This window comes from Grampus griseus (genome assembly GCF_964374135.1).
Source record: "Grampus griseus genome assembly, chromosome: 11".
NCBI classification, from domain to species: domain Eukaryota; kingdom Metazoa; phylum Chordata; class Mammalia; order Artiodactyla; family Delphinidae; genus Grampus; species Grampus griseus.
The window spans coordinates 83,045,837-83,073,517 of NC_139005.1; the positions used below are offsets into that span (position 1 = coordinate 83,045,837).

At 41.7% G+C, this 27,681-nt stretch overlaps 1 protein-coding gene across 3 annotated transcripts in view; it reads right to left on the minus strand.

The window, feature by feature from the left end:
* Window positions 1–5,054: 5,054 nt before the first annotated feature.
* The window catches only part of GNPTAB (N-acetylglucosamine-1-phosphate transferase subunits alpha and beta), an 85,839-nt gene continuing 63,212 nt past the window's right edge, over window positions 5,055–27,681 (minus strand). For 2 of the 3 annotated variants that reach the window (XM_082666675.1, XM_082666677.1), the window contains 11 exons: window positions 27,475–27,598; window positions 26,170–26,373; window positions 24,386–25,491; window positions 22,125–22,324; window positions 21,686–21,905; window positions 20,889–21,002; window positions 16,716–16,801; window positions 16,369–16,467; window positions 12,686–12,853; window positions 9,160–9,250; window positions 5,055–7,029 (listed from right to left, as the gene is read on the minus strand). In XM_082666675.1, the coding sequence (XP_082522801.1) occupies window positions 6,952–7,029; window positions 9,160–9,250; window positions 12,686–12,853; window positions 16,369–16,467; window positions 16,716–16,801; window positions 20,889–21,002; window positions 21,686–21,905; window positions 22,125–22,324; window positions 24,386–25,491; window positions 26,170–26,373; window positions 27,475–27,598 (2,490 nt within the window). In that variant the 3' untranslated portion in view covers window positions 5,055–6,951. Of the gene's footprint in view, window positions 7,030–9,159; window positions 9,251–12,685; window positions 12,854–16,368; window positions 16,468–16,715; window positions 16,802–20,888; window positions 21,003–21,685; window positions 21,906–22,124; window positions 22,325–24,385; window positions 25,492–26,169; window positions 26,374–27,468; window positions 27,599–27,681 lie in introns of all 3 variants that reach the window. The other variant, XM_082666676.1, reaches the window with a different exon arrangement.

The following is a 27,681-nucleotide window of genomic DNA, read 5'->3' on the forward strand; positions in this document are numbered from 1 at the left end:
TAAAAAAAACAGCTCTTGGTTTCATATTTTCTAATTGCTTTTTTGATCCCTATTTTATTTCTTCTCTGATCTTTATTTCCTTCTTCTGCTGACTTTGGGCTTTTTTTTGTTCTTCTTTTTCCAATTCTAGGTTGTTTGTGATTTTTCTTGCTTCTTGAGGAAGGCCTGTATCACTATGAACTTCCCTCTTAGTATATTGATATAGCTTTTGCTATATCCCAGAGATTTTGGAAAGTTGCGTTTTCATTTTCATTTATCTTGAGGTATTTTCTGATTTCCTCTTTGATTTCATTATTGACCCATTGGTTTTTTTAGTAGCATGTCATTTAGTTTGCACATGTTCCCCCCCCTTTTTTTTTCTGTAATTGATTTCTACTTTCATCCCATTGTGATCCAGAAAAATGCTTGATATAATTTCTATGCTGTTTAATTTGTTGAGGCTTGTTTTGTGACCTAGTATGTGATCTATCCTGGAGAACATTCCATGTGCACTTGAAAAGAATGTGTATTCTGCTTTTTTTGGATGTCATGTCCTTGAGATATCAATTAAGTCCAACTGGTCTATTGTGTCATTTAAGACCTCTGTTGCCTTATTCATTTTCTGTCTGGATGACCTGTCCACTGATGTCAGTAGGGTGTTAAAGTCTCCTACTATTATTGTATTACTCTCAATTTCTCCCTTTATGTATGTTAGCACTTGCTTCATCTATTTAAGGTGCTCCTGTATTGGATGTGTATATGTTAACAAGTATAATATCCTCTTCTTGTATTGATCCCTTTATCATTATGTAATGCTCTTTTTTTGTCTTTCATTATAGCTTTTGTTTTAAAGTCTATTTTGTTTGATATGATTATTGCTACCCCCACTTCCTTGTCATTTCCGTTTGCATAAAATCTTTTTACCATCTCCACTCTCATTCTGTATGTCTTTTGCCCTGAAGTGAGTCTCTTGTAGGCAGCATATTGAAGGGTCTTGTTTTTTTATCCAATTAGCCACCCTATGTCTTTTGATTGGATCATCTAGTTCATTGACATTTAAAGTGATAATTGATAGGTATGTATTTATTGCCATTTTATTCCTTGTTTTCCAGTTGTTTTTGTAGTTCTCTGTTCATTTCTTCTTTTTGTTTCTCCCATTGTGGTCTGATGGTTTTCTTTTGTAGTATGCTTAAGTTCCTTTCTTCTCGGTTTTTGTGTACTACTGTAGGTTTTTGATTTGTGGTTACCATAGGGTTCATATATATTGACCCATAATTATATCTACTTGCTTTAAACTGATAATCATTTAAGTTCAAACACATTCTGAAAGATCTACATTTAAATTTTTAACTTTTTAATTGAAGTATAGTTGATTTAGTTTGTTAATTTCTGCTGTATAGTAAAGTGATTCAGATTATATATAGATATAGATAGATAGATATAGGTATATACACATTCTTTTAAAAATTCTTTTCCTCTATGGTTTATCACAGGATATTGACTATAATTCCCTGTGCTATACAGTAGGACCTTGTTGTTTATCCATTCTCTATATAATGGTTTGCATCTACTAACTCCAAACTCCCAATCCTTCCCTCCCCAACACCCCCACCCCCTGCCTTGGCAACCACAAGTCTGTTCTCTGTGTCTGTGAGTCTGCTTCTGTTTCATAGATAGGTTCATTTGTGTCATATTTTAGATTTCACATATAAGTGATATCATATGGTATTTGTCTTTCTCTTTCTGACTTACTTAATATGATCATCTCTAAGTCCATAAAAGATCTACATTTTTTATTCTCCTCTACCATGTTTTGTTTTTCATGTCATATTTTATATCTTCATGCTTATCCCTTTACTGTTTATTGTAGTCATAATTGCTTTTCAATTAAAAAAAATTTTAAATCTATCTACTGGCTTATTTAAGTGATCTTCAATCCTTACTACATATTTGCCTTTCCTACTGGGATTTTTCCCTTTCAGAGAAGACCCTTCCACACTTCTTTCAAGGTAGGTTTAGTATTGCTGATTTCTTTATTTTTGCTTATCTGAGAGATTCTTTCTCTCTCCTGCTATCCTAAAAGACAATCTTGTTGGGTAGAGTATCCTAGGTTGCAGGTTTTTCCCTTTTAGGACTTTGAATAATCATGTCACTCCCCTTTGGCCTTCAAAGTTTCTGCAGAGAAATCAGCTGATAACTTTATGGGGATTCCCTTGTATATGATTCTTTTTTTTTCTCTTGATGCCTTTAGAATTCTCTGACTTTTGCCATTTTAATTATGATATGTCTTGGTGTGGGTCTGTTTGCGTTCATCTTCTTGGGGACTTTCTGTGCTTTCTGAACCTGGATATCTGTTTCCTTCTTTAGGTTTGGGAATTTTTCAGCCATAATTTCTTCAAATACATTTTCAATCCCCTTCTCTCTCTCTCTTCTCCTTCTGGAACCCCTATAATGTGAAAGTTGGTACGTTTTATACTATCCCATAGATCTTGTATGTTGCTTTCATTGTTTTTGTTTGTTTTGTCTCTCTGCTCTTCCGATTGGGTGATTTCCATTATTCAGTCTTCCAGATCACTTGTGTTCTTCTCTGTCAGTTAGTTGTCTATTCACTGCTTCTAGAGTGCTTTTTATCTCAGAAATTGAATTATCTATTTTTTTATTAAGTCCTAAGTTTCTGGTTCCTTATTAAGATGATCTGTGCTTAGACTGATTCTCTTAATTAAATTAGCATTTTTATTACCAACTTCTTGAATTCATTGTCTGGTAGACTGATTATCTCGGTTGCATTATTTTTTCAGGGGTTTTCTCTTGCTCTTTCAACTGAGAGTAGTTCCTCTGCCTTTTCATTTTACTTAACTTTCTCTGTCTCTATGAATTTAGGTTTAACAGTTATCTACTGTCTTGAAGGGGTGTTTTTACGTAGGAGCATCCCTGTGTAGACTGCATGTGCCCAATGTCTTTGATGGGAGGGCTGGATTTGATGTGGATGTCAGCCACATCTTTCCTCAGGGTGTGCTGTCCACTGCCACTTTGATAGGGGGTGTGCCTGGTGTTGCTAGAGCTAGAGTCTGCACAGGGTGTGAGGCGGACTTCTTCTCTGCTCAGTGGCAGGGGCAGGGCCTGCTCCCAAGTGGCTGGAGTGGATGCCCTGAGGGTCAGGCTTGAGCTGGCTCTGCTCCCTTTGTGTTTTTTTCCTTCTCCCTGCATTGGGGCCTTTGCCCCAAGGAGGGTAGTGCAGAAGTAAGTGGGGCTCGTGTACTTAGATAGGTTCCATGCACTGCCTATACAGGTGTCTGCAGCTCCACTCAGATGTAGCCTAAGGCCGCATCTTTTCCCTTGTTGTGGTTGTCCCACATCTAGTGCAATGTTGTGGTGTGGAATGGGCAGGGCTCAAGTGTTTGCTTGGCTGGGGCTCATGGCATTCTGGTTGTGGGCACTGAAGCAGCTGGGCTGCTGTCAGAAGTCTGGGCTGCTTCTGTGACACTGTCTGAGTAAATGCCAGTGGCCTCTGCCACCCCACCTGGATCATACCCCAGGCCTCCCAGCCACTTCTGCATCCTAAATCAAGTCTTTTCCCAGGACCTGGCTGCGCTAGATCCAGTACCAGCGGTGGTGTGGAGTGAGGTGTTCATTCAGCTCAAATGGGGCGTGCAGTAAGACAGCAGCCACTAGGGCAGACCTCTCTCCACCCTGTCTGGGGATGAGCCAGCACCCGTGTACTTCTCACGAGTGGGGTCTAGGCTTCTCTCCTCTGCATGGGAGGCCCAGTCTGTGGCTCAAGACACTCACTCCTCGGGGCAAGTCTCTGCCCTTGCGATTTCCCCTCCCCTCCCCTGTGAGTCCCCTCTCAGGGGCACAGGTCTCGACTCAATGCTGTTTTATTTTTTAACTGTGCTGAGCAGCTTGTGAGATCCTAGTTCCCTGACCAGGGATTGAACCCGGGCCCTTGGCAGTGAAAACATGGAATCCTAACCACTGGACCACCAGGGAATTCTGGGGTTTTTTGTTTTGTTCTGTTTTGTTTCCGAGCCGATGTTTTTCTTCCTATCCTACCCAACCACGTGGGAATCCTTCTTGCAGTTTCCCTTTTTGGTCCCCCGGATGTGATTTGCAGTGCTTTTCAAGTGTTGGGCCAACCTGCAATCCTGGACTGGGCCCAGCCTGATCATAAAGTGTTGCTCCTTTGGAGAACGAACTAACGTGGCTTGCTAGTGTTTCGTTTGGGATTCCCATGAGGTAGACTGGCCTATGGTTTTTCCTTTCTTGTGGCAACTGAACCAGGCTTTGGTGAGGGGTTGTGTTGACCTTGACGGAAAAATGAGACAATGTTTTCCTTCTGTTTTCCATGCTCTGGAGGAATTCTGGGGGATTAGTGCTATTCCTTCCATAAATGTTCTGACCTAAGCTGCAATCACATTTTACTTTTAAACCCTTGATCATTATCTGTATGCTTTTTGGTGTATGTAGAAACAGTTTTAAAAGTAAACACTTTAAGAAAAAGTAGGCAAAAAATATTTTTAATTAGAAAATGTGTCACTTTCTTAGCTAAAAGCAATGTAATAATTTCACCCTAAAGACTACACTGGAAACCTCACCCCTGACCTGGATAACAATCCTTTACATACTTTCCTCACTATCATCCTCACCACTGACATTTATCAGGCAGGAGTATTTGCCAGGCACTGTGCTGGGTATGTTGCATGTCATTTCTTCCATCCTCACCAGAAGCCTATGAGGTAGGCAGACACCAGTATTGCCTCCTACGTTTTAGAAGAGAAAGCTGAATCTTGGCAATCAATGTCTAGGAGCGAGGACTCAAACCCCGTAAGTCGGACCGCAGAGAGTGTGCTTTTCACGTGCACATGCCACTGTGTCCTGGGGAGGCGGCATGGCCTGGAGGGGACTAGAGAAAGAGACAAGCTGGGCTCCAGCCCACCTCTGCCCCCAGCTGGCTGTGAGACCTTGGACAAATCATGTAATCTTCCTGACCCTAGTGTCCTCGATGATAACATACAAGATGTGGGGCTTTGAAACTGCCTGTGAAGCCTGGGAGTTTTGGAGGCACTGCCTTGGGGTCAGGTAGGGTGAGCAGCTTTCCCTCTTCTGTGTTACATACTGGTCTTCCAGAGGGTTTCATTTGGACTATTGGTTCTGAGGCTTTAAAATTCTGGAAGACCATTTGACGACTCATCAACTTCTGAGGTTCTTTCGTTCTAATGATTCTACTGAATCATTAGATAAATGATTCCATGAACATTCTGATTCTGTTATCCATCTCATTATCTATTAAGCTCTGAATAAGGTGTGGATTGTATTCACCTGACCAGAAATCTCCATCACACCCAAATATTCATTTCTTTAACTTTTCTAGAATTCTTCATGTTAAGAATGATACCCAGATAACCCCTAAATTTTTACCACATAAATCCCATTTAGAACTTATTTTCCCCCATACAGTGACATTCTCCAGGTTGTAATATTACCACCCTCTCCTTACACTGCTTTCCACTTAATTTCAGTTGTGTTAAGGACAGATCCTGACATTCCATGTAAGCACTCAAAGTGATTTCTGAATCTGGATAACGAACTCACTCCTCAAAGATTAAAAATCAAAGCAGCAGATAAAATTTAAGTTTTTATGAGACTTCAGTTTTTCAAATACATAACTCTTACAGCACAAACACAGTTATTTACAAGTTCTTTTTACAAAATATGTATGCCATTTTGAAAGAATACTGTTAAGATCATGATCTAAAATGCCTGTCAGAGTTCAAAAAGGACACATAAAGTCCACAGTACAATGACATAAATAAAGCATGGCTGAACATCAGGGCTTACCCACACGTAAAAATACTAATTCTCTATCCCAGTGGTCACAGACCAATGGCCTATGGCCCGAATCCAGCTGGTGGCCTGTTTTTGTACATCTGCGACTTAGACATGGTTTTGACATTTTTAAAGGATTGTTAAAAACAAAAGCTAAACTAAACAAAGAATATGCAACATAGACACAGGTGGCCTGCAAATATTTACCATGTGGCTTTTTTACAGAAAAAGTTTCCTGACCCTTCATTGTGTGAAACTGATTGAGAGCCAGCTACTGGAATATACTGATGGGTATTAAAGAAGACACCACTGTTATGGGCCACGACCACCAGCACTACTCGTCTCTAAAATGAGGCACTTCTTTTTGAATATGTACATCTTCAAAACATAATTACATCTGGCAAGTAGCTCAGCTACTTAACTCTAGCCCTTTGTCATCAGGCCTCCACATGAAATCACAGTATTCTTAGGGGCTGAAGAAAACAAGCACAAAGTCTCAGATGTCAGTCACTGAGCTCATAAATAATGGTAAGTGCGTTAAGATCCCATTGTTTTAAATGTTAATAAAATCCATAATTTAGGTACTGCCAATAGGACATGATATTGCTGCTGCATTAGTTAAATAACATCTATAAAAACATGTTTACACATCCCGATTCACTGTTTGCAAAAGCAAGGATAACTTAACTTAGTATGTACTTACTTTAGAAATGAGAAATGGAAAAACCAAACAAACAAAAAAAACCCCAAAATGTAAAACCACAGCAAAAAGCTTTGGAATGCAAGACTGGGGACTCTTAGCAATAGCACTCAAGCTGGCTGAGGCTTCTCATATTAGTTAGCTGCTCAGTTGCCATAGCAACCATTGCTGTCTCTCATCAGCGAGGCTTTTCATTAAAAGAAAGATCGGTCCACGAGCAGATGCTTTAAAAGTAAAACCAGAGCTGCTCAACACACACATTTCCCGTGTGTTGGTTAAGCAATTCCTGGTCAGTAGGCTACATTCATTCCAGAAACCAAGTATTACACTGGATGGTATTCCTTCTTCAGGCCAAGCTGGCTAAGCATTACATCATGAAGACATCTCTGATGTCGAGTTTTAAAATGCTCAGTGAATGCTGAGGTAGATTTTCAGATGAAGATCCTTTATACCTTGATTCGGTCAGGACTGGCTTCTTTGTGTATCCTCCTCCTGGGAAATATCTTCCGCTTAAGTGCAATTAACTAAAGGATGAAAGACAGAAAATAAATTTTAATTCTCCAGGTTGACAAACTTTAACTTTCTTTCTGAGGGTCCTATGACCTTAATCTTTTCCACAGTCCTATACATAAAAAACAGACAGCAAACATCATTCCTCCCCTCAAAACGAAACCAACCACTGATTTTGTCTGGCTTTGGTTAAAGTTACTTTGGTCCAAGTTTCATTTTTTTAAGACCTATAAAAACTACAGGGCTTCCCTGGTGGCGCAGTGGTTGAGAGTCCGCCTGCCGATGCAGGGGACACGGGTTCGTGCCCCGGTCCAGGAAGATCCCACATGCCGCGGAGCGGCTGGGCCCGTGAGCCATGGCCACTGAGCCTGCGCGTCCGGAGCCTGTGCTCCGCGATGGGAGAGGCCACAACAGTGAGAGGCCCGCGTACCGCAAAAAAAAAAAAAAAAAAAAAAAAAAAAACTACAGATTTTTACATAGCAATTACCACGTATATTTATTTTCACAGTGTCTGTCAAGTCTTTCTACTGAAGGAAATGGACTCTTCAGCCATTAAGATGTTGTCTCTGGGTTTGAAAATGACTACATGTGTAAGTTGGAATTTTAATTTTAAGAATTCTATCACCACTTTTTTTCCTATACTTAGTGACCACAGCAATAATCATTGGGCATTGCCTGTATTTTCAAGTTCATGAATGGGTTGAAATACAAAAGTTCATTTATAACTTAGCAGCTTAGAACTTGGATAAATACTTCTAATAGAAACAGTTTATCCATGATACATCTGAAATAGAAAACCTGACCACCTTTATAAGAAAGTTTCAATTTCTACTGCTCCATCTTGAGGTGAAAGCAGAACTTTGCCCGGACCACCCTGGTCTGGATGACGAGCTGGGATTCTGGGGCAGCGGAAGAGGCAGCCCTGGCTTGTGTGGGAGTGTGCAGGAGTTAAGGAATTCGATTCAGGCAGGTGAAGAGCAGGGTGTCGGGGAGGAGAGGGGATTTACTCTTCCCTTCCTCTCGCCCTGCCTCTCTGGTCCCCTATTCTCTGCAGGTATAAACGACAGCGGAGAAAGACCCTCCTGCTCCTTCCATGGCCGCCAGCTGCTCCTTTCAGCCAGTGTCCCTCTCCTCCCCCATCGCAGGCCAGCACACAGCTGACTCACAGGTTCCTCGCTGGACCTCCGTTCTAAAAGCAGGTACAATCTGTTTAAGATCTTTTTCCTAAGATTTTTACTTGCCAAGAACAATGGCAACAAGACCAAGAGGAAGGTTTCTATTCCGTGGGAAGTGGATGAAGGTTAAATTGCAGTCCTGCTCGCCTGTCAGACCTTTATTTCCTGAGTTTCCTTCCATCTGCAGCACGCAGCCCAGGGCTATTTACCCTAAAGCTCTCAGTTCTCGGGCCGCCGCCCCGCGCCCGGCCTCCTCATTGTAAGTAAACTCTGTAAGCTTCCCATCCTGACAGCCAGAAAAGCTCCACTTGAGAGTCACCTGGAATGAGGCTGAGGCAGGTTCGCCTGCCCGGCACAAGTCGGTCAGCCCAGACACCCGTCCCTTCCTTCCGAATCCTTTCTTTTCAGAGCATCTCACACCTGCTGTGGCCTAATGAGGACTCTCTTATCCCTTTCTTTCGACCTCACAAATCTCCCTCTGACTTCTGGGAGGTGGCTGTGTGCGCGCCTGTGTGGGGATGAACTCCCAGCAGCTCAAAGGAAATGTAAGTGGGAGACGGGCCGTGTGCCCGAGCCAGGCACCGTCAGCAGAACAGGGGGAGGCCTGAAGATAAGATGCTGTGGCCACTAGTTTGGAAAGATTAACAGAAAATTAGTGTCAGATGCAGATTCGAGGTGGTTTTTTTGGTTTAAAATAGTTTGACTTGCAGACTTCAGGCTAAAACTGAAAAGCTCTGTTTATTGAGCTCCAGGTACAAAGAATACTGGTTATAGATTTAGAGGATAAATGGAAAAAAAAAAGGCGATTATGACTGTTGCCTGAATATTATGAAATATTTAACATGAGTATAAGCCAACAGGAGAAATAAACATTTTCTTCTTATGAATTTATATCATTTTCTTAAAAAAATCAGATTAATGATACCAAGAAATACTGTTTGACATCCACATAAAATATATAACACTTACCTGTTCAGCAAAAAATGAGAATACAGTAAATATAATCAATGTTGCTAGCACACAATGAGTCCAAAACTTCAATTTGTCTCGATACACCCTCCTGTTCAGAGAGAAAAGAAGGAAAATATGTAGTTATGTGTAGGGTTTAACTATCATTACTTAGTAAAGCTACTAGTTTAGCAAAAACAATGTCTGGAGGCAATTCTAAAATGTTAACATAATTATACATTTCCCACCTGAGTTCAGATTTTCATTGTTATAGTAAATATTGGAATTAGTAAAAGTTACCCAGGCAGGGGAGAGGACTTCAAAAGAAAATAAGAATTTTTAACAAATTAAACAAAATCCCCTCTTCCATTCATTTGTATTTGCTCAGTCACCCAACCGACACCTCCTGTGGATACAGCAAGGCGACAAGGAGAAGTCCCTGCTCTAAAGTATCTGCAAACCTGGGGAGGCGCTGACGTGCAGACAACTAGCCATCATACACGTGGACAGAAATATCTGTTATCAAAAGCAGAGTCTTGTGGAAAAACAGTGAAATGAGGAAAGCACCACAGAGATGGGGACACTCCATTTGAGCCTTGACGTGGGGAAGGAGAGCCTGTGGCTGAGAAAGGGGATGAGCGTCAGCAGCCGCTGCAAGCTGCGTCCTGCTCAACTGAGCCCAGTCTGCACGGAGGCACGAGGGACACTCGGCCGAGGAGAAGCAGGTAGGTGTAAACTGCAGCTGTTCGGGAAAACCATGCAATAGCATTTGGACATAATACTCTGTGGGAAGTGCGTGTGTGTGTGTCACAATCGGGGTGCAAATGGCGGCCGTGTGAAGGATGGATGTCAAAGCAGGTGGCCAGAGGCAGGCAATCCGGTCAGTCTGGGCAGAGAAAAGAATAAGGGCTGTACTAGGGCAGTGAGAATGGAAGGAATGAAGCAACAGAAGAGACATCCTGAGGGTGGGATCAACTGGCCTAGGAGATAAATGGGAGTACAGCAGTTTCATCACCTGTAATTTGGAAATAATAATTTGTTATGAAGATTAAATAAATGCTTAACATAAGGCTTAGAAGATATGCTATGCTAACAACTGCCAGGTTTAGGCCTCTGCTGAGTTCCAGGCTTATTCACACCTGCCTGGTAGCGGGTGTCTCTACTCTGAGTCACATATTCCAAATGGTACCCTGCCCCGCACTGTTCTTCCTCCTGTGTTTCCTACATTAAGAGGATCAAAAACCAGCTCAGTGAGTTCTAAGTCTACAGTATCATTCAGAATCTGTGTGTAATTTGAAGAGCTAAGAAGCCACAGGCTGTGACACAGCTAATGAGTTGCCCCAGTGACCAGAGAACCCTGTAACGGGAGCTGAGCTCCCCTCAGCCAGCCATGCACTGAGCACCTACTGTGCACCACGGATGCAAGTGGACTCGGACAGGGAGAGCCAGTCTCTGCCTCGACGAGGGCTCACAGTCTACAAGGAGCGACAAGCACACCACATGGACTGCTCTAAGTGCAGAAGCTGCTCTTCCCAAGAAAGGGACAGGAAGAAAGCCACTGCAGGAAACCAGGGGAAGATGACGGGGACTCAGGAGTGCAGGATCATGAAAGGAAAGCAAAGGAAGACGTTTCTATCGGGTTGGCCAAAAAGCTCGTTCAGGTTTTCTTCCGTAATGTGGAAAAACCAGAAGGAACTTTTTGGCCAGCCCAACAGAAAGCAGGGCGGCATTGGTGGGTCAGCAGTGAGAGATGACACAGAAGCAGGGCGGCTGAGGAAAAGGAAGCCCCCGATCAGCAACCTGCACCTGATTCACCTCATCTGTACAACAAAGAACTCAAAGCCCCCTCCAGCTACTCTTAAACCCACTCCTTTCTTATTCAGTAGGCCCTTGAAGGTGAATTTAGTCATGAACTGGATTGGTGGGGACTGACAGCTGGAACTGTCCAAAGTTCTTTTTCCTCTGAGCTAAGGCAAAGTGAAAATGGTGAGAAGCCGTTCCTTGCCATTGCTAGAAGACAAGTTATTTAGTAACAACTTCTCCTTATGAAAATAAAAATAGGTACATAGTAGCAATACACGTGCTAATTGTCTCACTTACCCAACTGCAAGACACCAAAGAGCTCTAGCTGCCAAGGTCTGCTAATTTCCTCTCTCAAATCTCTGCCAGTTGTATCTACTGCTTCTCTTTATTCCCTGGGCCATGTCCTTGGTTCACACCTTGACCATCTGTTTCCAGGACAAGTGAAATGCTTACTGCTTGTCTCTCTGCCTCAAGTTCCCAGACAACACTGCCTTACTCCAGACGCCTTCCTCACCAGTCCACCCCGCAAGCACTGTTAAGTTATCTTTCCAAATCATGAACTCTGATGAGACAGACATCTAAAAAAGTCTCTCCTGGGAACCGCTATTCTCTAAAGAAAGATGTCTAACTCAGATACAGCCCTTCACAATTTCTCCTTTCCCTCTCCACAGCACTGTCTTCTGGAAAAGTCCTTTTCATAATTCAAAACCAAGTCCAAATGTCACCATCCTGTCATGGAACTAGCTGCTTCCTCCTCTGTACTCTGAGAGCACTGAAGCCTATCTAGTCACGTCCTCCGTGTCACGGCTGGTTCGCTGGCTTCTGGTGAAGGCCGGCGCAGTGTCCCTTCCATCTTGAACAGGCAATACCACACCTAACTGGCCTCACTTTACTGCACTGCACAGCCCTGTGTCAAGCAAGTCTGTCGGCACCATTTTCCCAACAGCATTTGCTCACTTCGTATTTCTGTATCACATCTTGGTAATTCTTGCAATATTTCAAACTTCTTCATTATTATGTTTGTCACGGTGATCTACGATCAATGACCTTTGATATTACTACAACTTGCTGAAGGCTCAGATGATGGTTAGCATTTTTAGCAAATATTTTTAAATTAAGGAATGTACTTTTTTTTAGATATAATGCTAGTGCACATTTAATAGACTATGACATAGTCTGAACATAACTTTCATGTGAACTGGGGACGGCAGTGGTCTGGAACCGAACCCGCAGTATCTCCGAGGCTTTGCCCCTGTTCCTAGTGCCTGGTGTGGCGGGCAGGCAAGGGGTCAAAAATTTCCCTAAATTGAAAGATAAAATGATCTTTCTAATGAAGTGTTGGTAGTAAAAATCAAAGAAGGAAACATTCTAAAGCAGCTTTGGAATACAGTGGAACGAACGTGTGGAGGGTCAGGAATCGGGCTGGACTTGCCACTTGTCAGCTACTCCACCTTGAGCAAATCACTCACTTCTGTTACTGTGCTCTCACCTGTAACGTGGCAACAAGAGTAGCACCTTTCATTGTAAAGAGTAAATATACTGCCCAGCGGGTACTCAAGAAACAGGGCAGCCACTTTGATGGCAGTGATGACAAATAAGGCTCAGAAAGTGTGCTCAGCCAGTGAGCTCAATAAAAACTATGCGTGTACTTTACAAAGAAAGCAAATAACACAGTAAAGAAATTTCATCACTCTAAAAAAAGAAAAAATACACATATGTACGTATATGAAACAGGAAAACTTACCATTCCTGCAGCTCATGCATATGAAGGAAACGGTTTCGATACTCCCTTGGCAGCTCAAACTGGGATGGGATGGGGAACACTGATTCGTAGAAGTCCCTGAGAACAGCCTTCACTGTCTGGGCATCTTTATGATTGTGGTCAATGTTGTCATTCAGGCAAACAAACTTCCTGGAAACGAGAGAGACCCAGGGTTACTACCGGTTATCATAAGGATGATCCTTACCTAACGAAAGAAGTGTGGATTCCAAATATATTTTAAATGGACTTATGTCCCAAGCTGTTGCATTTACTGATATGATTCTCTAGGGGAGTAATGTTCTGTAAAATTTTTCTTTAGATATTCCTCTCCTGTAAAACAAAAAGAACTAGGGATGATAATTTTGAATGTGCCTTCTAGCTATGGGAGTGAATTATTTTAATTTCTATTTGGCATGTCCCTGACTGAAGCATTCTGTTAGCATCCAGGGAAAAACCTACTAAATGCCTACAACTGAGTTCTCTGAACTGATACAGTTACATTACTAAGAACAGTCCTGTAGATCATTGCGATAGAGATGGTTCCTTATAGCTATAGATTTTATGAGATTGATGACGACTTCTTCACATGTCTCCAACCAGGCTGTAAGATGCTAGAGTTCCAGCAAAAAGTAGGTTACAGTGGTGCTTCCCTACTTGTTTCAGGTTCCCTTCCTGGCAAAAGTCACTAAACTGAGGGCCCATTAAAACAGTAGGTAGGGATAACACCACTTTTGAAGTACATTTAATTTTAATTTTTTTTTACAATTTTATCAAGTCTAATAAAGCCCTCAGATCCTACTACCAACTTACAGGAAATACAGGGGACAGAGAAACACGTTAAACAACTGGGAGACAATCAGAAAAGTCCAAAGTTCAGGAAATCTACAGAATATATAATCTGATTTCTTCATATACACATGCAAACATTTATATGGTTTAAAAAAAAGAGATGGGGAACCTATGGACTTAATTGCAATGAATTAACTTGATACCATTTCAAACCAACAAAGTTAAAAACATAAATGCTTATAAAAGACAACGGAGGAGAAAAGTCTCTGCTTATTGAAGATGAGTGATGAGTAAGTGAAAGTTCATTATCCTATCTCTTCTCTAAAGTTGGGGAAGTTTAAATTAAAGGATATTAAAGAGTTATGTCAACCAAATACAATGCATGAGGCTTGACTGTTTCCTAGATTAAAAACAAACAACAGCTGTAAAGGGCATCTGGACGCAACTGGCGAAGTTTGAATATAGACCATCTATTAGATGGTTCTATTTTAGTCAGTGTTAAGGTTCTTGGATATGTGTTAGTGGTCCTGTGGTATAAAGGAGAATGGCTCTGTTTAGATGTGCTAAACACTACTGACCCTGTGCTCTAGAGCTCGTGAGCCACAACTACTGAAGCCTGCGCACCTACAGCCCGTGCTCCAAAACTACTGAGCCCATGCACCACAACTACTGAAGCCCGCGTGCCCTTGGGCCCACGTGCCGCAACTACTGAAGCCCACACGCCTAGAGCCCGTGCTCCACAACAAGAGAAGCCACCGCAATGAGAAGCCCACGCCCAGCAACGAAGACCCAATGCAGCCAAAAAAGGAAGAAGACGTGCTAAAATAATGAGGGGTAAAGGGTCTGGATGTTTGCAACTAATTTTCAAATGGTTTAGCAAACAAAACAAAAACCAAACCTGTGTGTTCATACAGAGAGATGGAGAGAGAGAGCAGACAGACATAACAAAATGCTGAAACTTTAAAAGTCTGAGCTAAGGGTTTATTGTACTATTTTTTTCAGTTTTTCTGTATCTTCAAAATTTTTCAATAAGTTGGGAAAAGTTAAAGAAGAAAGTATGTGTATGAGACAAAGAGTATGTGTAGACACAGGGTAACTAAAGCAGACCTTGCTGGGTGCCCAGCAAACACTCCCTCTCCTTCCAATGAGAACTTGCATTTTGCTCCGTATTTCTCCCCCATGAGCTGACTCAAAAGGTAGGCAACCGCACCCCAACCCAGAGTCGGCTTCTGACTAGCGTAAGTGAATCCCTCCCCTTCACTGCGACTGGTATAGAAATGGGGGGAGGGAACAACACACGACACACAGGAAGGGACAATCCCCTATAGCCTCAGAACATGGCTATGTCTGCAGGGACATTGGAACAGCTGCAGCTGCCCTATCTCCAGCCTGAGGATGAAGCCAACACAAGCAGGAAGGGAGAAGGGCAGCGGAGCCCAGATACCGCCTATCCTAGATTCCCTGTTAATGCAATAAACCTGTCCTTAAAGTGTACGTCAGTCAGAAGGCTGGTTTTCCACTCCTGACTTAAAAATCAGCCCCCCAAAGTAAAACAGAACAAGAGTTAAAAATGATAAAATCTGTTCAGGGTTATAGGACGTATCTGGGCCCGGCAGACACTGCTGGAAAAGCCTGTCTTGCCTTGGGTCTTTTCAGCAAAACCCTATCCCTTTAAGTATCATGAAGATGTCTGTGAATCCTCTCGCCCAACAACTTTCAAACTGGCACAAGACATAAAAGTATAGGATACAACTAAAAACTCTAATTCTCCATTGGTCTCACTACAGATCACCAAGGACTGAGCAAGCACGTCAATAGAATGGGGGAAGCAAGAAGCAAGTACTGAAATTGGCTCTTAAGGTTGTTTTTGTTTTTTAAAATTTGAGCAGGGCATTCCAAGAAGGGAACAGCATGTACAAAAAGAGCTGCAAGCTGGGTGGTTCTTAATTATTATGGCTTATTGTTTGTTTAGCTTGTGGGAAATATTTGTTATTTTGTAGGAAGTATTTTATGAATATACTACATAAGTATTAAAAATATTTTCATTTTTCTTAAAATTCCATATTCCCCTCTGCCCAAAAATCAAGAATGGAATTTTAAGAAAAAATGCCATGGCTTTAAAATGCCTGGAAATTTTACACCTCTGATCATATATAATTAAGATCATAATTTAAAAGAGATAAAACTGAAAACTTCCAAAAGCATTTGAAAAACTCAGATGAAAACATTCAATTTCATAAGCCAAGGTTTTTCTTCTGAGAAACTACTGAAACACCTATTTCCCACTAAAGTTCAAAACTCAAAAATGCAGATTTTAACCAATTTTTTCGAACTAGAGCAACTGTTAGGGGGCCAGGCTGGAAATTTTCAAGGTTTATGTAAACCTGAACATTGAATTTATCCCCAAAGAATGACTGCAGTTTACTGGATTTTCACATTTATGGTAGCCTTCCTTTTTCCTCAGAAGCTAATTTGAACTTTACTTTGAATTGCAGGTCTAACCACCAAAACAACTTCTCTGGTAGCACCTTTTTAGAAATGCTCTGAGAGTGCTAGCCGTCTGGCCTCACCTCCCCGATGATGCTGTCTGCCCCTCAGCCCAGCCCTCAGCCTCACTGAACAGTCCTGTCACTGGACTCTGAGATGTCCGTGCTAGTCCCTGTGCGCGCGGGGCCCGATCTCAACTCACAACTCCCATCTCTCGGTTCAAACACTACCTCTACCGTTAGACATTTCCGTCTGCTCCGAACAGAAATAAGCCACTCCCGTTTCTATAGTCCTACTGCTTTTTTTCCTCCATACTTTCTATTCAATTGCGCTGTGAACCTAAAATGTTCTAAATTAAAAACGACAACAAACAACAACAACAACAGTACCTGGGGTTTTTTCTTATATCATCCAACTGGCCAACCACATGAGAAACATTGGTACGAATCATCTTAAAAGCAATTTCTTCTTCTCCCATGATTTCAAATCTAATATCAAAACATATTTAAAGAGTTTAAATATTTATGTGGATATGTAAAATAAAATTTCAATAAGAAAAGCATTGTATAAAACTTTAAAAAAATCAGCATCCTTGGAATGACTTAATTTTTCCATATTACTAAAGAAAATCTCACATAAATTTCAAAGAATGCTTAATAAACTATGGTAAAATTATGAAAATACCACTCATAATTATCCTTAAATTAAACAAAGAGAAAATGTATGTAGTACTTACCTATATTTGTTTTTGTCCTTATATGCTTTGTGGATTCTATCAGTTACTGGTTTACAGTTGGTTACTAGACTTTTAGTGACTGGTGGCTGCGAGAAAATACAGACATTATATCAGGGCAAAGACAAGGGTGAGGCAACTGAAGCATCATCTCAGGTGCAAAATTTAAGGGGGCACAGAAAGACTCAGTAATTAAGATGACTTTTTTTTTTTTTTTTTTTTGCGGTACGCGGGCCTCTCACTGTTGTGGCCTCTCCCGTTGCGGAGCACAGGCTCCGGACGCGCAGGCCCAGCGGCCATGGCTCACGGGCCCAGCCGCTCCGCGGCATGTGGGATCTTCCCGGACCGGGGCACGAACCCGCGTCCCCTGCATCAGCAGGCGGACTCTCAACCACTGCGCCACCAGGGAAGCCCAAGATGACTATTTTAATGTAATATTCTTAAAAATCAAATTGGCATACTATGGCCCGCATGCTAATTGCCTGTTATTGTGAATAAAGTTTTATTTTAATCACACATTACTACACACTATCTGTTAAAACAGTCTTATAAGTGATTGCTATAATTTTTTCAAAATGAAAATAAATTCGAAGATAAACTGTAATGAAGTGGTCTATATGATACTCATAAGCTAAGCTGTCATTCTTATAGTCTAATTAGAAAATACTTTATCCTGTGTGTAATCACAGTTAATTACAGTAATGAAGCCAACACCTTGGCTAAGAGTTCACTCGAGTAATGTTAACTAATGCTGTCTGTATAATTAGTACTTATGCTCTAAACAGCTTTATTTGCATAAGCCTGAAGACTAACTTATAACCATTAGCAAAGCAGCCCCTACTTACTTAATCCTTAGCATTCAAAGGATATTTGCTGATTCTAAACCTCATGCCAGATATTTGGTAAAACAGTAAAATACTCTAATAGATGAATATGTGTGCATTTCTTTAAAAAAAGCCCTAAAATCCCTCAAGAACCTTTCATCATGCCTGTAAAAGGGAAAGATGAATAACTGTTTTCTACGCATAGATCATCTTCCTTAGAAAAGAACACTCTTCTCTAAGTTCTATACCAGTGCAAGGGGTTGGTAATTGTAAAATCTTACTAGGAAACCAAAGTTTATAGAGAAGGAAAGACAGACAAGTGAAAGGACGGATGTGGAAATACAGATGGTGAAAGACAAGTCTGGAGCGAGCACTGAAACAGGCTGAGCCACTCGCAAAGCTCCCTGGACCTGGGGTGACGTCAGTGCCTCTAAGGCAACCTGTCAGTACGATCACAACGTGGTCCCGAAGACAGTAAAGACCAGAGAGGCCTGGTCCAGGGGAGAGGCTGAGCGGAGATGGTTTAGGAGCCCAGCACACTTTCTCCTTTCTTCCCCCTCTGTCCAGTGCTCTGGGTTTGCCCACCAAGAAGATACCAGAAAAGACAAGTCAGGGCAGCCTGGAACCCTCGGCTTACTGTTCCCCTCCTGGAGAAAGGGTGTACCCAGATCTCTGATAACTGGTAGAACTTTATTTGGACAAATACATAAAAAAATGTTTAAACCAGGACACTGACCTCTGGATGATTTAGAGTTGACTATATTAGCTTTGTTGGGGTAACTCCAAATTGGGGGAAAACAGAAAAGAGCTTTATCATTGTTTGAAAAGTCCTAAAACTGAGAATGTCTTTTAGCCTATGCAATCTACTTTTTTTTTTTTAACTTTGATTCTATTCTCTGTGGAGGCAGGGAACACACCTACAGTGATTACAAATGTGCCTTTTTAATCATTAAGACCACGCTTGTAAAGAACTACTAACATCTCTGTATAACATTCTGGGTCTGACAAAGCATTTTTACTGGATTGCGCCAAAGACCCAGAAGAAGCTGCTGCAGCTCACAAGACAAGCTGCCATTCTCCTATCAGCCTGACTGCGCATCAGCTCCATGCGAGGCCTCCCGAGGACCCGCAACCCAGGACTAGTCTCCACCTGCTGATTCATGCCTGTTTACCCCACTAGAGGAAGATCCCTTAGGGCTGACACCAGGTCTTATACCTCTACCTCAGTTTTGTTGATTTCATAGTTTTACGTTTTAGAATATTTAGAGAACTGGCTTTACGTGACACATTTGTATACAAACCCATGTCATATGCTAAACTAACCAACGCATGATCAGCAATACTTAGTTTGTCTACGGGTAACTAAAGCTGCTGGGCTGCCCCTCACACTGTCTCCTCATGAGGGAGCTTCCCAGGACCCTCCGAGAACACAAGTGAGAAATACCATCCCTGCCGTGTGCAATGAATGCCAAAGGAATGACTGCCTTCTTCCAGGAATCAGATTTTTAACTGATTCATTACTCTTCTCTACATTCATTTACAACCATCTGCAGTTAATTACAGGGCTTGAACATTTGCAAGATGGTCAGTTTTTTTTAAATACATGTTATTATGCTTATGAAAGTGTAGTCTATTCATTATAGAAAATATGGAAAATACTAGTGTGAAAAAACGATATTAAGAACTACCTATGGGGCTTCCCATGGTGACTCAGTGGTTAAGAATCCGCCTGCTAATGCAGGGGACATGGGTTCAAGCCCTGGTCCAGGAAGATCCCACATGCCGCAGAGCAACTAAGCCCCTGCACCACAACTACTGAGCCCGAGTGGCACAACTACTGAAGCCCACGCACCTAGAGGCCATGCTCTGCAACAAGAGAAGCTACCCAATGAGAAGCCTGCGCACCGCAACAAAGAGTAGCCCCTGCTGGCTGCAACTAGAGAAAAGCCCGTGCGCAGCAACAAAGACCCAAATGCAGCCAAAAATAAAAATAAATAAATTTATATTAAAACTACCTATGTTATTAAAAAAAAAGCCGGACACAAGACTGCACGCTGCATGATCTAAAAAAAAAAACAAAACATATACACACACACACACACACACACACAAATAGACTATTACTCAGCCATAAAAAGGAAATGAAATTGAGTTATCTATAGTGAGGTGGATGGACACAGTCTTTCATACAGAGTGAAGTCAGAAAGAGAAAAACAAATACCATATGCTAACCCATAGATATGGAATCTAAAAAAAAAAAAGGTCTGAAGAACCTAGGGGCAGGACAGGAATAAAGACGCAGACGTAGAGAATGGACTTGAGGACACGGGGAGGGGGAAAGGTAAGCTGGGATGAAGTGAGAGAGTGGCATGGACATATATACACTACCAAATGTAAAACAGATAGCTAGTGGGAAGCAGCCGCATAGCACAGGGAGATGAGCTCGGTGCTCTGTGACCACCTAGAGGGATGGGTTACGGAGGGTGGGAAGGAGATGCAAGAGGGAAGGGATATGGGGATATATGTATATGTATAGCTGATTCACTTTGTGATAAAGCAGAAACTAACACACCACTGTAAAGCAATTATGCTCCAATAAAGATGTTGAAAAAAAGAAAAAGAACTACCTATAATTTAACCTACTGTCATTTTCATTAATTTTGGGGATGTGTGTGAAGGTATCAGGAGTTTTCCATAGTTCAAACCGTATTCTGTATATGGCAGTACCCATTTTCTCCCCACCTAATTTTATTTTATAAACATTCTTCCATATATATCAGTAAAAATTAACTGTAAGCATCACATAATGGCTGTATTATATCCTTGGTCCATCAATTCTAAATGCATTTTTTCCACATTATCATTTCTCTGAAGCTGGGATGCATCTTACAGATATCAAGAGTCTTCCAATCATTTCAGCCAAATGCTGCTCTGATATACTTGTGTATAGATCATCCACTGCCCCTAGTGGTAAGATCCAGAAAATGCCAGCATCAAAGCAACTGAGCTTTGATGAAAGATGGGATTCCGCCTGATGTTTAACCTCAGGATTGTTCTCCCAAGCCAGTGAGTATACTCTGGCGCTGCCTTCCGCTATCCTTAGTGAACAGGATGTCTGCTTACAGAATATAAGCAACTAATCTCAGTATTAGCTTAACATCCGTTAGGGAGGAAAAAAAGATATTCCAAAGAAAAATATGAATGATTCTGGATTATCTGTGCTACTGATTTCCACCAAAGACCTATAAACAGAGCCTGCTTCTAGTTTTTCAAGTGCTCTACAGAAATGATGTAACTAACACCCGATAAGGATACACGTTCTACTTTACATAAAAGAACCCACGGCACTCACCAGATTGGGATCATAGTACGCTTCCTGAGTTGGTGGGATGTTGTTTAGCTGAGTGATGTTAGCAGGAAGCATTTTCGAACAATTTATTAACACGTGTTCCAGACCTGTTAAGTCCTAACAAAGCAAAAATAAAAGGATAAACCTATATACATTACAAGTAACAACTGTGGTTTTAAAAATAAAAATGTTAAAGTCACCAAAATTTAAGCGTTATCGTCAAAGAGGGTTTGACTATATGATTCTTAAAGACACCCTAAAAAGAGCAGAATGAAACAATACAAATAACTCATCTTTGTCTCAAAGTAGAACATACGGGCCTGTGAGGCACCGTTTTACACAAGGTGGTCCACGGGATCACCAGATGGGTGTCCTGCAGCTGGATTCATCTTGGAGCTCTCCGTTAGTGAGTGTCCTACTCCTGGGACTAAAGGATGCCATGACAGAAGGGGCTCTGCAACACCGTGGGCCTGGCTAAGATCTCCACTCGGCCACACCTGAAGGCCCTGAATGAGCTTGACACGAGAATCTTATCTGCAGGTATGGTCTGCCTCGTCTCCAGAAAATACAATTACAATCCCTACTAAAAGCCTAAAAAAAAAAATCTTATACAATATGAACTTCAAATTTGATTTTAATCCTGGCATTTAAAATGGACTAGTTGTGAACCCCCTCATTAAATATGAAGAATTACTTGTACTTGCATTCCATTGAAGTATGTAGGGGAAAGAGAGAAAGTATCAAATGTAAAAGTTTCATGCAAAATGTCATTAAGTTTAGGGGAAAAAAAATGACAATACCTGCAAACTTAAAGGCAGGTCGTGAATTCTGGTAGCCAGCGTGCGGATTTCTCTGTCAGATAAGACACCAGATTGGTCTGTGTCAACTTCATCAAAAACCTGAGATATGTTCAGTGGCTGAACTGCACTCATGAGATAATAAAAATAAGAGAAGGCAAACTGCATGTCCTCAGAGTGGCGCACTTTGTGAAATGACGTCTTGTCAAATTCTTCAGGGAACCTGTCCAAATGTAGCATACCATAAGATCTGGATATTTAAGATATATACAGTACCTAACACTTGTGGAGTCAGAATCTTCCTTCCCACTTATTTAGATAATACCTTCGACATACTAGTCATCAAGTGTTAGAGCCATAAACGCAGCATAGCAAGGATGTAAACTTCAAGCAACCTTGGCTCTGAGCACACACAAACAACTCAAACACAAGCAAGACTTACATGTCTTGCAGTTCTTGCATAACTATTCGGTCGATCATGTGAGGCATGTGTGCAGGGACTTTCCGAGACGTGAATCCAAACTTGCTATTTAGAATTTTGTTTACATATCGGAGGGAATCTGCGAACGTATCTTTTAGTTGCCTCCCTGTGTGCTTGCTCTCAGTAAAGTATGCCAGTTGTGTCTTCAGTGACTCTTCTTCCTGAAAAGAGAATTCCACACAACACAGCATTGTGTTTAGTGCACAGGTGCCCTGTGCTAACAAGAGACAGAGGTACTACTTTATGTCACCTGGTAATAACTAGTCACTAACTGTCCTGAGGGGCAAATGAAACGAGCACTAACAGGTCTCCTCAAGCATCCTAACATCAGGACAAACTGGATTTCAGTGAAAGTATCGCCAACATCGGCTCGAGAACAACAGCTGTGGGGTGGAGGTCTGCTTTTAGGGTACTCTTTAAGGACTAGTCATTGATCATGAGATTTCATAGCCAATTTCAATGCAATATTTAATTGATTTACAATAAATTTGATAGTGCTTTCAGTATCAAGTTATTTCTACTGGTGACATCAAAGCAGCAAGTCCCTTGAGTTCTGAACACAAAGACTAGAATACAAAATTGGTTTCACCATATAATAGTGTTAACATTATGAAATGTAAAGAACCCTATCAAAACCAGTAAGAGGCGAAACTGAATGAATGGGCAAAGAATATTGGCAAAGAACCTGAACACACTTTACAGAAGACGAAATATTTTTGCTTCTCAAACTGATGAAAATATAGATGCTATTAACTGCTGTTGGTTAGTCCTGTGGAGAAACAAGCACGCTTGCATACTGTTTGTGGAAGGAGGAAGGGGTGCAATATTTAAGAAAGACAGTTAAATTTTATATGCAATAGACCCTTTAACCTAGCAATTCTACCTACAGAAATAAAACTTCCTCAAGAGTAAGATATATGTACGAGAATATTTATTGCAACATTAGGTATTTGTACTTGCAAAAACACTGGACGCAACTTACAGCTGTTAAAAATAAACAATGGCAATTTGCCCACATACTACCACATCAAAGGCAACTGCAGAGCAATATATATAACTTCACTGCTGCAAAACAAACTATATAGTATGTCTGCATATCTATAGAAAAATACTGGAAGAATACCCACCAAACTACATATTCATAGTGACTGTCTCAAGTAAGGAGATTAAGGAAGGAAGGAGACAGACCTTTCCCTTTTTTTTTTTTCTGCTTTTTTTGTTTTTTTGCATTGCTTGCGATTTTTACCATTAGCCTATAGTACTTTTGCAATTTAAAAAGCAGGGAGCGGGGGAGAATGAGGAAATCAATGCAGGCAAGAACTCTGCAGCCCCTTGCTTAACAATTAGTAAATGCTACCATGGCAGGGACAATATACTTCCTGAAGACCATGAGAGGAATGAGACAACGCCTCTCTTCATCACTTTCCCCCAGCCTAACATCCACTCACGGCTGTGCTTTGGTCACGATCCAGCCCCACCCTTCCAAGGTCAGCTCACAGGGCGTGTCCTCCTGTATGCCTCCCCCAATACCTCCAGGCAGAGTTAAGGAATCTTCCCTTCGGACTCCTTGTCCATACTTCAGCAGACACTTATCACACTGCCACAATTATTTGCCCACAAATCTGTCCTCCCAGCTTGCTCTTTGAGTCTCCAAGAGCAGCAACTGTTCTCACCATCTTGCACTCCCCGGCAGTCAGCACAGTGACGGCGCTTGTGAGATGTACAAAGGACCCCAGGGCACCGTGGAGGCCGTGGTACAGGAGGGAGAGCTCTGGGCTCACCCTCACCTGCTGTTGTGATGTCGGGAAAGCTAACGAATTTATCTGCCTCTCGGGTTTTTCATTAGTAAAGTTTGAAAAACATGAGATCTGACTGCACGAGGTATTCAAAAGCGTTTTCTGATATCGCAACATGCCAAGTAAAGATACCATCCCTGTTCTACTATGGACTCAGGGTATGCCCCTGGCTAAATCCCTTACTCATTCACATGAAGGCTGCTTCCTAAACTGCAAAATGGGGACAATGATAGCAGACCCTTACAAGGTAGTTTTATTGTTAGAATTATTGGGACAATTAAATGAAACCACATAAGAAAAGTACTGAGTCCAGTGGCGGGCACAGGGAAGTACTGAATGAATGGTAGCTATTATTATATCACTACCACTTACAAGGTTATTTATTTTTCCTGAGCATGGGAAACAATAAGGCTGGATGTAACTTACATCAAGAAGATCTTGGAAATACTTTTTCTTCTCCCATGGCAAAAAGCCCAGGTAACTCTGTGTGTAATGTTGCAGTTTTCTTCCAGGTAATACTTCATTACCACCTAGGTAACTGTTAGCATTTTCCTCCATTCTGTGCTTCTCTTGTTCTTTCCCTGTGATTACCTTTTGTGTCTCCCTGTTTTCCAGTGGGAAAATCAGAGATGAGAGCTTTTCTTTTGACACACCTCCACCTCCTACTTTCGGGGTCACAGTTTTGGACCTGAATCTTGCTTTGGTTTCTAAGTCCAGGGGTGGAGTCTGGCTCTGGGAGTGGCCATTCACTGTCATTGTCACTGTTGGAAAAGGCAATAACCCCTGGAATCTTTCAGATGTTCCTAAGCTGCTGGGTAAGATGCTTTTGTGAGCCTGTTTTTCCAGTGGGGCCTCCAAACTGTCATTTCTTTGCTCTGTCATCAGAGGGTGATTTATTGTTAACTTTGCATCCTGTGGGTTCATCGGAAACGACCTCAGCAGGGCTGACTTGGATAGATTGTATCCTTTCATGGTGATGTCTCCGTGTTCTAGCTGCAAATCCAAGTTATTCAGGCTCAACTGGGTCTCTTTTGGAAGGAGTGAAATATTGACCAGCGGAATTTGCACCTCCATTTGGAAACTTCCTGTTGTGTTAACATCGTGTCTTTTGACCTTGGGGAAGCGTTTTTCTTCGGGGATATCCTCAAACAGGATTTCCACCTCTGGAAGAAGAGCTGAGGGGCTAACCAAACTTTGGTAAGACTTCTGGGTCGTAGAATTCCGTTTGGGCTCCTCCCTTGTGTCAACCTCTACTGCTATCTGGATTCTGAACTCTTCATCACTTGTACTTTGAAATGTGAGATTAAAATGTATTGTGGTCGCGTTCATTCCACTGTGCATTAAGAGGTGGATGGTCTTCCACTTATTGGCGATAGAAGCATGTCGGACTATTGGGTTGTCACTATAGGCGCCTTCGATTCCCCTTTTGGCTATTTCTGCAAAGCTGAAATAAGGCAGGCATTCACCTTTCGGAATAACATAGTGAGTCTGGTTTGGGAGAAGAGTTACTTTATACAATTCATGAAAATGATCTAAAGGAAAAAAACACAAACATGATTTTTAAAAAACTACGCATTTTCCCCCTTTTCCTTTAATTCTTAGGGTTTGAGTTTTCACTTTCTAAGAGTGACTTTAAATGGACTTTAAAATCATCAGAAGTTCTAACACAAAAGCTACTGGTATAGGGCTCATTTTTACTTTCTGAAGCAATCACTATTATCGACATGGAATGCTGAGGCTGACTCACTACAGAGACAAGGCACGGTTCAGGACAGCGAATTCCAATGGTCAACTTCCATCTTTTTGTCCATTTGAAAAAAAGACAACTTTCTGACCAAAAGGACCGCCATTAATAAGCTATCAACAAGATCCAGTATTCAAACCAAGCTTATTTAATGAATTATTGGTCTCCTTTCACTGTTCCCAAATTAAACCTTCACCATGTAAGATAAATCTGCTAAGATAAATCTGCTTACTAAAAAAAAGAAAAAAAAAATCAGACTAGAGCAGTAACAGGAAAAGATGCAGCTTCAGTGTCTCGTGTTGTCTAAAGATCTGTGCCCTCTTATAACTCACAACTAGTTTGGATGCAAGGCTGGGAAAGGGATACCTAGAGAATTATTACTTTAACAAAAACGATCCAAACTCCTCTATTTATGAAAGATTGTTATCCCCTTATCCTAAATACGTTTTTATGGCAATAAATATACCTTGTCCACAGTCACCAGCATCAAAGCCACAGGATAAGACATTGCAGGCTTGGTCACAGAACTTATCAGCCAGCCAGGAATTTGCACATCCTTGATTGCAGTAAGAGACGCCGCTTATTCCTCCACCGAAATGCCAGGGCTGTCCGACTCCAATGCCCCCGGTGCCCCCACCTCCTCCTACATAGCGACCCGCACCACTGTTACCTGGAGGGAGAGGAGGAAAACAGAATCCTGCTGTGCTTACAGTCTTGGAAGAAAGCCAGTTCCTTATTTCTCAGCTGTGTTTTCAAGACCGATGCATGAATTTCAGTCAGGAAAGGTTCACCCCATTCTTTAACAGAAGATTTTACATAGCTTAAAAAGAGACAATCTGAAAAGGGGGCATCAGTTGCCAGTGGACTGGGCGTGGGATGACCAGGCCTCAGCACTTACATCTGTGCAACCCAGAAGTACAGGCCTCAGATGTGCTCAAGGGGGGCACATGCAGATGTGTATGGAGGATCAGATTATTCTGAAGACCGTGACTCTCGGGACTGACAAGAACATGTCCTAACACTGGCAATCAGCTCGTGACCAAGTGTCACTGCTCTGTCCCCGAGCTCTCCGCGTTGCAGAGACTCTCCTGCACGTCTACGTTCTCTCCCTGCAGCGGTTCGTATCTTTCAAAAGTGCCTCTGATAGAGCTGACTGAAACACAAGCTTTGTTTCTTCCAACACCTTCCCAAACCTGTTTCCTCAAATGCAGTAGGATGAGAATTATCTGTGCACCTACTCTCCTTCTTTTGGTGACTAAGAAATTCAAGTGGATAATGGATGATGCTTTATAAACTGAAAGGCAATAAAGAAATGTAAAAACTTGTTATCCTCAACAGTCTAAATGTTAGTGTACAAGAAAGGGAGAAGAGATGCTGAGGAGAGGAGATGTTTATTTCTTCTGCATCTCTTTAGTCCCTCACTGACCTGGAGTAGTGTGCTTCCAGGGGCCACTGGCCATGAGCTCCGACAGGAACCAGTGAGAGCGATTCTTACTCTCAAGCTCACATAATTAAGGGTATAACTGATTTTCATATTTTGAATAATAAAAAACACTTTCAAGTGTAGGGTCATATGGGAAAATGCCCCCAACAATAACAATATGAATAAACTGGGCCACATGGGGACACCAGTCATCACCTCCAAAGAGTCTACGATGATTGTTTCAATACGCGAAGAACGTTTAATTAAGTCACTGTACCTGGTTGATAATGACGACAAATGAAAAAAATTCTGTCAACATGGACAAGTTACATTTGAACACACCCTCACCGGAGCAATCACCGCCATCCCAATCACAGGCCGAATTATTACAAGCCTTGTCACAATAGCCGTCTTTAATCCAGGATCCCGGGCAGCCCTCAGCACAGTTTGGCACAGGCCATGTCAAATAAACCTATGATAAAACCAGAGGGAAAATAAAGTGGTTTCTGGTTTCTGACACTTTTTAAAAAAATATTTATTTATTTATTTGGTTGC